This window comes from Ranitomeya imitator, chromosome 8 (genome assembly GCF_032444005.1).
Source record: "Ranitomeya imitator isolate aRanImi1 chromosome 8, aRanImi1.pri, whole genome shotgun sequence".
In the NCBI taxonomy this organism is placed as follows: domain Eukaryota; kingdom Metazoa; phylum Chordata; class Amphibia; order Anura; family Dendrobatidae; genus Ranitomeya; species Ranitomeya imitator.
The window spans coordinates 140,355,919-140,369,196 of record NC_091289.1 but is presented as its reverse complement, the minus strand read 5'-3'; the positions used below and the strand labels follow the sequence as shown (position 1 = coordinate 140,369,196).

The window sequence follows — 13,278 nt, the reverse complement described above, 5'->3', positions numbered from 1 at the left end:
TCTAATTTTGGTTATAGACATTAATACAATGAATTTTAAACAAAACAATTCAGATGCAGTTGAAGTTCAGACTTTCAGCTTTCATTTGAGGGTATCCACATTAAAATTGGATGAAGGGTTTAGGAGTTTCAGCTCCTTAACATGTGCCACCCTGTTTTTAAAGGGACCAAAAGTAATTGGACAGTTGACTCCAAGGCTATTTCATGGACAGGTGTGGGCAATCCCTTCGTTATTTCATTCTCAATTAAGCAGATAAAAGGCCTGGAGTTGATTTGAGGTGTGGTGTTTGCATTTGGAAGGTTTTGCTGTGAAGTAAACATGCGGTCAAAGGATTGATGAGTTCACCAGTGCTTTCTTTCTTTCTCAGGATGTACCAAACTGTAGATTTTGCCACTCCTAATATTGTACCAATTTCTCGGATGGGTTTTTTTTGTTTTCGCAGCTTGAGGATGACTTGTTTCACCTGCATGGAGAGCTCCTTTGACCGCATGTTTACTTCATGTTTTGAATGTTCTTTATTGCATCTTAGGGCGTTGCGGAGTTGGAAAATCTGCATTTCTGGTTCTTCAATATTTTTTTTGCCTTAGCGTTTACCGTTTGAGTTAAATAATGTAACATTTTGATAGATAATACCAATTAGGCATGTTCTTACTTTTTTTAATTTTATAAAAGGTGAAAAAGGAGGGAGATTAAAATTTCTATCCCGTGTATTGCAGCAAAGGGCAAAAATCACAGTTCTCATATGAACTCTTATTGGCACCCAGACAGGATTGCACGGGTTAATGAAGTGTCAACAAGTAGCCCATTGGTGGCCGCAGATTGTTAGGCCATGTGAGCGCTGAATCTAATGTCATTCCAGGACTGGGAGACCAGGTGTCGAAATTGCTGCATTAATGCTGAGGCCGGGAACGGAGTTTTTTTTTTATTTTACATGGGACACTACAGCTTTTAGGAAGGGGTTGACCAGCAGCTGTTAGTGGGACGGACCCAGGCATCCACACCTGACATAGGACGCATTAATACGTCCTATGTCAGGAAGGGGTTAACATGAACTAGAAACTCAAGGAGGTCCATCAATGTGTACTGGCAATGTACTGCCAGGTAAATGTATTGAAATGACCACAGCTCATGAGAACATCTCACAAGGATCATCAATGGACACAGAAGCTCTTGAGCTCACCCAAGTATGAGGATTCATGTTCTGAGTGTTTGGGCCGTTTCAGACTAGAGTATAGCAGATGTTTTTTGGAGTGCTAAAGTTAAAAACCAGCAGTGATACAAGAAGTTTCTGTGTAGCCCCAACCTTAGGTAGGCAGCAATTCCTTCTGGGAAGTCGACAATCTGGAATAACCCGGGTTCCACTACACAATGACATGAGCGGCCCCAATCCTCTCACCTGACACTTTCTCTTGTCATTTTCTACTGCCTCCAGGAGCTGCTCTTTCTTATTGCTTATCTGTCGGATTTCTTGAAGAACATGTGATACGCGTCCATGCATGGCCTGTCTCTTTTCTTGAATGTGGCTGCAGATCCTGTGTAATTAAGAGATTACTCAAACGTTCAATTCCTTCCCAATATATACTATAACTAGGATGGCACTCCTCCTCTAGCACAGGCTTTCTGTAGAATCAGAGGTTTGCAAACTCTCCAAAGAGGAGCCTCAGCGGCCAGGAACACGGTGATATCCGAACCTCACTACTGGTCTAAATATCACCTCAAATAACTAAAAATTTGTGTAATGGGCATTAAAAATAAAACTGGTGCGAAACCACAGACATATGCACCCAAAGGCCTGTCCTGCATATGATCAATTCTGTAAAAAATATCTGCCTACAGAGTAATCAAGCACCAGCCACGATAATGAGCAGCCGGCACCAGCCACCATAACGAGCAGCCGGCACCAGCCATGGGGTTGTCCACATTTTCTCTGCTAACAGACGAAAGCTCGCATGGAATTCGGTACAGAAAGACAAAATAGTGACCGGAAATAAAACTCACTCCAAATTCTCGTTTTTCCGCTGCAGAAAATCCTCTACTTTCTTCTGATTCTTGATATCCATTTTTGCCAGTTTCTCTTTCTTTATCTGGATACTTCTTTTTAACTGGGTTTCTTCAGTAGCGCCGGATTTCAGCTCCAAGTTCTTATTAACAATTTGTTCATCTTTTTGTCGAGCCTAAGAGAAAAAAAAACAACAAGTAATGTAATACATGAAAGTGAGAGACACCATATCTGAGTGTATGCACAATAAGGTGTCGCAGGGGGCTGTGGCCCGAGTACCTCTTCCAGGATCTTCCTGTACATCTCCAGGTAGGTCTTCATACTATGCAGCTTCTTATTATAGGCCTGCACATCTGACTGCCACAGACAGGCCATGGTCACCCGCTCCCGATAATGATCACATTTCTCACTGGTCTCTTGCTGTGAAGACAATGTCATATACAGAACCTTTCAGAAGTTTACAAGGGACAGAAGACGCAGGAGAAATAACTGGGGGTGACGATTTATTGATTACACAGTGGCCGACAGACAACGGGGGCATTCTTTGATCTCACCCTTGCTTCCTTCAGTCTGTGGACATTTTCTTTCATCCGCTCAGTTTTATTCTTGCGCTGTTCTGGAGATTCCACTACCTGGGATTTCATGCTCTCTTGTTCTTCCTTCATGGTGGCAATGAATAGCTTGTGCTGATTCTGTGGCAAAGAGATATGTTCATCAGAGAGAAAAACGTTCACCTGGAATTTACAGATGATATAGATCTCGTGTGCTCGGGTGCTAATAGAGTACCTTCAGCGTGCTCAAATACTATGTTCCCAGTTTCCGTGGCTGCATGTCTCTCGGCTGTTCGACTGCCACAACACATGCAGGAACTGCCGAACAAACTGGAAATCTGTGCTGAAAACACCCCCCTCAGCTTATATACGAGCAGCCGCCTGCTTCCAGCACACATCCTACTTACCTTCCCTGCACGCCCTCACTGCATCTTGTTCTGGCACCGGCAGCTCTTACGGCTGAGCGATCACGTGTCCCCCGCTCGTTAAGGTAATGAATATTCACCCCTCTCCACTCCCATAGGCGTGGAGTGAATATTCATTACCGTAAAGAGCGGGGACACGTGATCCCTCGCCCGGAAGAAACAAGATGCAGCGAGGGCGCACAGGGAAGGTAAGTAGGATGTGTTTTTTTTTTTTGTTTGTTTCATAGGAACCATGCATACAAGGACAGGGAGCCATGCATACAGGGATAGGGGATAGAGGCCATGCATATAAGGACGGGGATAAGGAGCCATGCATACCAGGATGGGGATGAGGGGACAATGCATACCCGGCTTATACTCGAGTCAATACGTTTTCCCAATTTTTCATGGCAGATTTAGGTGCCTCGGCTTATACTCGGGTCGGCTTATTCATGAGTATATACGGTAACTCCTCACATCCAGCTGAACGATGGTCACCAGGTGCACCTCTATACATTTAGTGTTGGCTGTGCCTGGTGAACAGCAAAGAGGGGCCAGTGTTTGCTGCAGCCCACCGATCATGGTTGGATCTCCACCTATTAGTCCGATGACCTTTCCTATATCGTTATTATTGAAGTTCTGGAAAAATCCTTGGGTTCTGTGCACACATTAAGTATTTTCTGCGTTTTTTTTCTGTGCAGGTTCGTCACAAAAACTGAAAGTTTTCCTAGAACCAGCTAAGTGAATGAGAGTCTTAAAATCTCCTGCATACGTGGCTTATTTTTTTCTTACAGATTTGAAGCAGTTTCATATCTGCCACATTTCAAGTTTTCTCTTATTCTAATGAATGAGAAAAATGCATGAAAAACGCACGCGAAAAAACGCAAAGGAGCATCAAAAATGAGCGTATTTTATGCTACGCTTTTCTTAGGAACACATCAGTATTTGAAGCAGATTTTTCTGTGTACATACCCTTATAGAGGAATACTACCGTATTTTTCGGACTATAAGATGCACCGGACCATAAGATGCACCCTAAATTTTGGGGTGAAAATAGCAGAAAAAAAGATTTTTATTTGATGGGGGTCCGTCTTATTGTCCAAATTTAAGGTATCTTACCTGAGGGCTGGCGGTGGTACAGCAGGGTCACAGGAGGCATGGTCACTTCCTCAGGATAAGTCCCGTCTGGTGTCGGCGGTGCTGATGTTCTTTCTGGGCTGTGGCAAGTGCACCTTAGCAGGGTCCCTTCCTGCTAAGGTGGGCAACGCCGTGGCCTGGTGTCCACAGGGGGTTGCGACAGTGGTGTGGCAGCGGCGCGGTGATGCTGAGGCGCGGTGGGTGGTACGGCGTGCACCTGAGCAGGATCCCTTCCTCAGGATGGGTGACGCCGCTGCCTGATGTCCAAGGAAAGCAGGAGAGCCAGGATAATCACGGGTTTCTCGGTGGCGGCGGCCATCTTCCTGAGGCCACGCGTGTGCAGATTGAGTACTCTGCTTCCCGGGGCTTCAGAAAAATGGCTGCAGGAGGCAGTGCGTGCGCAGGTGGAGATCACAGCGGCCATTTTCATGAAGCTGAAATCTCAATCTGCAAACTCAGCTTCAGGAAAATGGCCGCCGCAATCTCAATCTGCGCACGTGCGGCCATTTTCCTGAAGCCTCGGGAAGCAGAGAACGCAATCTGCACACGCACGGCCTCAGGAAGATGGCCGCCGCCACCGAGAAACCCGTGATTCACCCGGCTATGCTCTCCGTGGACACCGAGCCGTGGCGTCACCACACCTGAGAAAGGGACCCTGCTCAGGTGCACGCCGTACCGCCCACCAGCATCGCTGCACCTCTGCCGCCGCCACACCACACCCAACAGGTACGCCTGCGTTCGTACTATAAGACACTCCCCCCCACTTTAGTCACAATTTTTAGGGGGGAAAAGTGCGTCTAATAGTCCGAAAAATACGGTAAATGTGAAGTTATAGAAGCTTATGTGGAATATCTGCCATTTAGGAGGTCCCTACTGGTACTTCACACTTGTCTTGTTCTGTTTGGAGGTACAGGTCACTCTTTTTGATATTTGCAGTGACCGCTGCTGACAATCACTGAACTCAGAGGAGAAGTACCATACATGTAAATGGCATTGCTGAGACCAGTGATTGCTTGCAGTGGTCACGAGACCAATTTTAGTCATCCCATCTAAAAGCACTGGAGCAATGAGATTCGGGGGAAAGCAATGCTTACTGCATCATTTTAACACATTTTTCTCTCTTTGCTCAACGGGAAAAAAAAAGTAAAAAAAAAATAAAAAAATAAAAAATAATATTTTTTCTGGATGTCTTTTCTCATTCTCATATATTTTTGTTTGTTTTAGAACTGTACTTACCAGTTTCTTCATTTTTTCAGCAAGGTCAGCTTTTTCCTGTGCAATCTTTTCCTGAAGGACGAGCTATAGAATCCAAGATATAAGGATATTGGTTATCACAAGGGCTCACTAAGAATATTGGAGGGCTGTGCTGTATAAAGCAGGGCAGGTATTAGATGCTCCACTGAAACAGTATGGTTATTAAGATTTTTTTTGCCTCCTAAAGAACCGAGGAACAGCATTTTTTAGCCATCAAAAAAATATATATATTATTATGCATTGCTTTTATAGCGCCATCATATTCTGCAGCGTTTTACACACATTATCATCACTGTCCTCATAGGGAATCTAGATTGAGAGTCCCAATCAGTATGTCTTTGGAATGTGGGAGGAAACCGGAAAACCCGGAGGAAACCCACACAAACACGAGGAGAACATACAAACTCCTCAAAGATCTTGTCCAAAAAATAAAATTAAAATAAGTACTCTTAACTCCTTAAGATATAATGGGGATAGGGGAAAATATGTGCAAGTGGGTTGAGAGCTGGCTCAGGGATAGGAAACAAAGGGTGGTTATTAATGGAGCACACTCGGACTGGGTAGCGGTTAGCAGTGGGGTACCACAGGGGTCAGTATTGGGCCCTCTTCTTTTTAACATATTTATTAATGACCTTGTAGGGGGCATTCAGAGTAGAATTTCAATATTTGCAGATGACACTAAACTCTGCAGGGTAATCAATACAGAGGAGGACAATTTTATATTACAGGATGATTTATGTAAACTAGAAGCTTGGGCTGATAAATGGCAAATGAGCTTTAATGGGGATAAATGTAAGGTCATGCACTTGGGTAGAAGTAATAAGATGTATAATTATGTGCTTAATTCTAAAACTCTGGGCAAAACCGTCAATGAAAAAGACCTGGGTGTATGGGTGGATGACAAACTTAAATTCAGTGGCCAGTGTCAGGCAGCTGCTACAAAGGCAAATAAAATAATGGGATGCATTAAAAGAGGCATAGATGCTCATGAGGAGAACATAATTTTACCTTTATACAAGTCACTAGTTCGACCACACTTAGAATACTGTGCACAGTTCTGGTCTCCGGTGTTTAAGAAAGACATAGCTGAACTGGAGCGGGTGCAGAGAAGAGCGACCAAGGTTATTAGAGGACTGGGGGGTCTGCAATACCAAGATAGGTTATTACACTTGGGGCTATTTAGTTTGGAAAAACGAAGACTAAGGGGTGATCTTATTTTAATGTATAAATATATGAGGGGACAGTACAAAGACCTTTCTGATGATCTTTTTAATCATAGACCTGAAACAGGGACAAGGGGGCATCCTCTGCGGTTGGAGGAAAAAAGGTTTAAGCATAATAACAGACGCGGATTCTTTACTGTAAGAGCAGTGAGACTATGGAACTCTCTGCCGTATGATGTTGTAATGAGTGATTCATTACTTAAATTTAAGAGGGGACTGGATACCTTTCTGGAAAAGTATAATGTTACAGGGTATATACACTAGATTCCTTGATAGGGCGTTGATCCAGGGAACTAGTGCCGTATGTGGAATCGGGAAGGAATTTTTTTCCCCAATGTGGAGCTTACTCTTTGCACATGGGGTTTTTTTGCCTTCCTCTGGATCAACATGTTAGGTTAGGCTATGGGTTGAACTAGATGGACATATAGTCTTCCTTCAACCTTAATAACTATGTAACTATGTAACTATGTAATGATGCTGCTTTTTTTTGCAATTATTATTTTTCCTTCCCCTTTTTCCAAGACGCATAACTTCTCTCCATAGACAGACTCTTAAAGGGAACCTGTCAGCAGGATTGTGGACAGTAACCTACAGACAGTGTCAGGTTGGCGCCATCATACTGATTGCAGTGACACCTTGGTTGATGAAATCTGTCTTGTGGTTGTTGTGTAATCTTTATTTTCAGTTTTGAGTTAATGATATGCTCGTGCTCCTGGGCGGGGCTGGGGTATGTGGTGCTCTGATCAGGTATACATAATGCAGACTGCTGACAGGTCACTGATCCCTCACTGACCTGCCCCCTAGTTTGCATAACGAATACCTAAGAGACAAAAAAGTAAGAGACAAAAAACGCTTCTGCAGGCTGGTGTCGGCCGTGGTACCTGCTCTGCAGCATAATCGCATGGTTAGTGTGCCAATAATACATTTTCTTGATGTTATCCAGCTAGGGCAAAAAATATATATATATTGAAAATGGCGGCCGCCACGCCTGCGCAGTAGTAGCTATAGGTGTCTATAGCGGTGATCCGATAGCTGCTACTGCACATGCAGCGCCATCTTACTGAAGAAGAAAAAAATAATTCCTCCTCCAAGAGGACGCCTGCTGACAGGTTCCCTTTAAGGTTTATTCTTTGCGGGACTTGTAATTTTGAATGACACCATTCTTTACCATGTAATGTACTGGAAAAAAAAGCTCCAACTGCAGTGGGGGAAAAAAACGGAGTCTATGGCAATTTCTCCCCCTCAAGCCCGACAACTTTTTTTAAAAATTTTTCCATTGATGAAGCCGTGTGAGGGTTTGTTTTTTGCAGAGTGAACTGACATTTTTAATTGCAACATTTAAAAGGTATTTTGAACACTTTAGTAAAAATTGTGAGGAACAAAGGGGGGGAAACACAGCAATTTGGGGGTCCTGATAATGTTTTTCCTTTATGGCATACAGCAGGGGTGTCAAACTGCATTCCTCGAGGGCCGCAAACCATGCGTGTTTTCAAGATTTCCTTAGCTTTGCACAAGGTGCTATAATCATTATGTGTGTAGGTGATTAAATTATCACCTGTGCAGTACAAGGAAATCCTGAAAACATGACCTGTTTGCAGCCCTTGAGGAATGCAGTTTGACACCCCTGGCATACAGAATATGAGTTAAATAATTTTGGGAGTGAATATTGCCCCAGGGCTCCTTGCTATGACATCTATAAGACCCCGAGGGGCAACTCACGTCTTTTCCACGATACTCCTGGCTTATGGATTGCTGCAGATCTTGAATTTCACTGGAAAGAGTCTTGAATTCTGCTTGTTGTTCAGGTGGGACCGTCCTAGGGTGAAAAAGAAAAGGGTTTAGTTATCCCTGGAATAAATTATCACTTCACTTTCATACACTTGTATTAGCGACGCATGGCCACACGTTTCGTCTGTCGTGCACTGGATCCTGCGGAATTTGGCGACACGTCGTCTGGAAAAAACGTACAATGAAATGTTTTTTGTCTGCATTGGAAAAACGTGCCACGACGGATTCTGCGGCATACGTTGTTGGCTAGAATGGAAGCCTATGGACGCAGGATCCCTCGTGGCACATCACATGACGGATTCCAGAATGTCCTGTAACTCACTGTACTGCCCGTCCTCTCCTCTCCTCCATCTACAGCAGAATGTCCTGTAACTCACTGTACTGCCGTCCTCTCCTCTGCCTCCATCTACAGCAGAATGTCCTGTAACTCACATTACTGCCCGTCCTCTCCTCTCCTCCATCTACAGCAGAATGTCCTGTAACTCACTGTACTGCCGTCCTCTCCTCTGCCTCCATCTACAGCAGAATGTCCTGTAACTCACATTACTGCCCGTCCTCTCCTCTCCTCCATCTACAGCAGAATGTCCTGTAACTCACATTACTGCCCGTCCTCTCCTCTCCTCCATCTACAGCAGAATGTCCTGTAACTCACATTACTGCCCGTCCTCTCCTCTGCCTCCATCTACAGCAGAATATCCTGTAACTCACATTACTGCCCGTCCTCTCCTCTGCCTCCATCTACAGCAGAATGTCCTGTAACTCACATTACTGCCCGTCCTCTCCTCTCCTCCATCTACAGCAGAATGTCCTGTAACTCACATTACTGCCCGTCCTCTCCTCTCCTCCATCTACAGCAGAATGTCCTGTAACTCTCTGTACTGCCGTCCTCTCCTCTGCCTCCATCTACAGCAGAATGTCCTGTAACTCACTGTACTGCCATCCTCTCCTCTGCCTCCATCTACAGCAGAATGTCCTGTAACTCACATTACTGCCCGTCCTCTCCTCTGCCTCCATCTACAGCAGAATGTCCTGTAACTCACTGAACTGCCGTCCTCTCCTCTGCCTCCATCTACAGCAGAATGTCCTGTAACTCTCTGTACTGCCGTCCTCTCCTCTGCCTCATCTACAGCAGAATGTCCTGTAACTCACTTTACTGCCCGTCCTCTCCTCTGCCTCCATCTACAGCAGAATGTCCTGTAACTCACATTACTGCCCGTCCTCTCCTCTGCCTCCATCTACAGCAGAACGTCCTGTAACTCACATTACTGCCCGTCCTCTCCTCTCCTCCATCTACAGCAGAACGTCCTGTAACTCACATTACTGCCCGTCCTCTCCTCTCCTCCATCTACAGCAGAATGTCCTGTAACTCACTGTACTGCCCGTCCTCTCCTCTCCTCCATCTACAGCAGAATGTCCTGTAACTCACATTACTGCCCGTCCTCTCCTCTACCTCCATCTACAGCAGAATGTCCTGTAACTCTCTGTACTGCCCGTCCTCTCCTCTCCTCCATCTACAGCAGAATGTCCTGTAACTCACATTACTGCCCGTCCTCTCCTCTCCTCCATCTACAGCAGAATGTCCTGTAACTCACTGTACTGCCCGTCCTCTCCTCTGCCTCCATCTACAGCAGAATGTCCTGTAACTCACTGTACTGCCGTCCTCTCCTCTGCCTCCATCTACAGCAGAATGTCCTGTAACTCTCTGTACTGCCGTCCTCTCCTCTGCCTCCATCTACAGCAGAATGTCCTGTAACTCACATTACTGCCCGTCCTCTCCTCCATCTACAGCAGAATGTCCTGTAACTCACATTACTGCCGTCCTCTCCTCTGCCTCCATCTACAGCAGAATGTTCTGTAACTCACATTACTGCCCGTCCTCTCCTCTCCTCCATCTACAGCAGAATGTCCTGTAACTCACATTACTGCCCGTCCTCTCCTCTGCCTCCATCTACAGCAGAATGTCCTGTAACTCACATTACTGCCCGTCCTCTCCTCTCCTCCATCTACAGCAGAATGTCATGTAACTCACTGTACTGCCCGTCCTCTCCTCTGCCTTTATCTACAGCAGAATGTCCTGTAACTCACTGTACTGCCGTCCTCTCCTCTGCCTCCATCTACAGCAGAATGTCCTGTAACTCACATTACTGCCCGTCCTCTCCTCTCCTCCATCTACAGCAGAATGTCATGTAACTCACTGTACTGCCCGTCCTCTCCTCTGCCTCCATCTACAGCAGAATGTCCTGTAACTCACATTACTGCCCGTCCTCTCCTCCATCTACAGCAGAATGTCCTGTAACTCACTGTACTGCCCTTCCTCTCCTCTCCTCCATCTACAGCAGAATGTCCTGTAACTCACATTACTGCCCGTCCTCTCCTCTCCTCCATCTACAGCAGAACGTCCTGTAACTCACTGTACTGCCCGTCCTCTCCTCTCCTCCATCTACAGCAGAATGTCCTGTAACTCACTGTACTGCCCGTCCTCTCCTCCATCTACAGCAGAATGTCCTGTAACTCACATTACTGCCCGTCCTCTCCTCTGCCTCCATCTACAGCAGAACGTCCTGTAACTCACTGTACTGCCGTCCTCTCCTCTGCCTCCATCTACAGCAGAATGTCCTGTAACTCACTGTACTGCCCGTCCTCTCCTCTCCTCCATCTACAGCAGAATGTCCTGTAATTCACTGTACTGCCGTCCTCTCCTCTGCCTCCATCTACAGCAGAATGTCCTGTAACTCACTGTACTGCCGTCCTCTCCTCTGCCTCCATCTACAGCAGAATGTCCTGTAACTCACTGTACTGCCCGTCCTCTCCTCTCCTCCATCTACAGCAGAATGTCCTGTAATTCACTGTACTGCCGTCCTCTCCTCTGCCTCCATCTACAGCAGAATGTCCTGTAACTCACATTACTGCCCGTCCTCTCCTCTACCTTCATCTACAGCAGAACGTCCTGTAACTCACTGTACTGCCCGTCCTCTCCTCTGCCTCCATCTACAGCAGAATGTCCTATAACTCACTGTACTGCCCGTCCTCTCCTCTCCTCCATCTACAGCAGAATGTCCTATAACTCACTGTACTGCCCGTCCTCTCCTCTCCTCCATCTACAGCAGAATGTCCTGTAACTCACTGTACTGCCCGTCCTCTCCTCTGCCTCCATCTACAGCAGAATGTCCTGTAACTCACTGTACTGCCGTCCTCTCCTCTGCCTCCATCTACAGCAGAATGTCCTGTAACTCTCTGTACTGCCGTCCTCTCCTCTGCCTCCATCTACAGCAGAATGTCCTGTAACTCACATTACTGCCCGTCCTCTCCTCCATCTACAGCAGAATGTCCTGTAACTCACATTACTGCCGTCCTCTCCTCTGCCTCCATCTACAGCAGAATGTTCTGTAACTCACATTACTGCCCGTCCTCTCCTCTCCTCCATCTACAGCAGAATGTCCTGTAACTCACATTACTGCCCGTCCTCTCCTCTGCCTCCATCTACAGCAGAATGTCCTGTAACTCACTGTACTGCCGTCCTCTCCTCTGCCTCCATCTACAGCAGAATGTCCTGTAACTCACATTACTGCCCGTCCTCTCCTCTATCTACAGCAGAATGTCATGTAACTCACTGTACTGCCCGTCCTCTCCTCTCCTCCATCTACAGCAGAATGTCCTGTAACTCACTGTACTGCCCTTCCTCTCCTCTCCTCCATCTACAGCAGAATGTCCTGTAACTCACATTACTGCCCGTCCTCTCCTCTCCTCCATCTACAGCAGAACGTCCTGTAACTCACTGTACTGCCCGTCCTCTCCTCTCCTCCATCTACAGCAGAATGTCCTGTAATTCACTGTACTGCCGTCCTCTCCTCTGCCTCCATCTACAGCAGAATGTCCTGTAACTCACATTACTGCCCGTCCGCTCCTCTCCTCCATCTACAGCAGAATGTCCTGTAACTCACATTACTGCCCGTCCTCTCCTCTCCTCCATCTACAGCAGAATGTCCTGTAACTCACTGTACTGCCGTCCTCTCCTCTGCCTCCATCTACAGCAGAATGTCCTGTAACTCACTGTACTGCCCGTCCTCTCCTCTTCTCCATCTACAGCAGAATGTCCTGTAACTCACTGTACTGCCCGTCCTCTCCTCTCCTCCATCTACAGCAGAATGTCCTGTAACTCACTGTACTGCCCGTCCTCTCCTCTACCTCCATCTACAGCAGAATGTCCTGTAACTCACATTACTGCCCGTCCTCTCCTCTGCCTCCATCTACAGCAGAATTTCCTGTAACTCACATTACTGCCCGTCCTCTCCTCTCCTCCATCTACAGCAGAATGTCCTGTAACTCACTGTACTGCCGTCCTCTCCTCTGCCTCCATCTACAGCAGAACGTCCTGTAATTCACTGTACTGCCGTCCTCTCCTCTGCCTCCATCTACAGCAGAACGTCCTGTAACTCACATTACTGCCCGTCCTCTCCTCTTCTCCATCTACAGCAGAATGTCCTGTAACTCACTGTACTGCCCGTCCTCTCCTCTACCTCCATCTACAGCAGAATGTCCTGTAACTCACATTACTGCCCGTCCTCTCCTCTGCCTCCATCTACAGCAGAATTTCCTGTAACTCACATTACTGCCCGTCCTCTCCTCTCCTCCATCTACAGCAGAATGTCCTGTAACTCACTGTACTGCCGTCCTCTCCTCTGCCTCCATCTACAGCAGAATGTCCTGTAACTCACATTACTGCCCGTCCTATCCTCTCCTCCATCTACAGCAGAACGTCCTGTAACTCACATTACTGCCCGTCCTCTCCTCTGCCTCCATCTACAGCAGAATGTCCTGTAACTCACATTACTGCCCGTCCTCTCCTCTCCTCCATCTACAGCAGAATGTCCTGTAACTCACATTACTGCCCGTCCTCTCCTCTGCCTCCATCTACAGCAGAA

The 13,278-nt window shown here is 46.6% G+C and overlaps 1 protein-coding gene across 2 annotated transcripts in view; it reads right to left on the bottom strand.

Annotated features, from left to right (window-relative positions):
- NUF2 (NUF2 component of NDC80 kinetochore complex) overlaps window positions 1–13,278 on the bottom strand; it is a 104,922-nt gene that overhangs the window by 2,945 nt on the left and 88,699 nt on the right. For both annotated transcript variants that reach the window (XM_069737446.1, XM_069737447.1), the window contains exons 8-13: window positions 8,288–8,384; window positions 5,328–5,390; window positions 2,554–2,691; window positions 2,279–2,419; window positions 1,999–2,174; window positions 1,397–1,532 (exon numbers count right to left, since the gene is read on the bottom strand). In XM_069737446.1, the coding sequence (XP_069593547.1) occupies window positions 1,397–1,532; window positions 1,999–2,174; window positions 2,279–2,419; window positions 2,554–2,691; window positions 5,328–5,390; window positions 8,288–8,384 (751 nt within the window). The remainder of the gene's footprint in view (window positions 1–1,396; window positions 1,533–1,998; window positions 2,175–2,278; window positions 2,420–2,553; window positions 2,692–5,327; window positions 5,391–8,287; window positions 8,385–13,278) is intronic.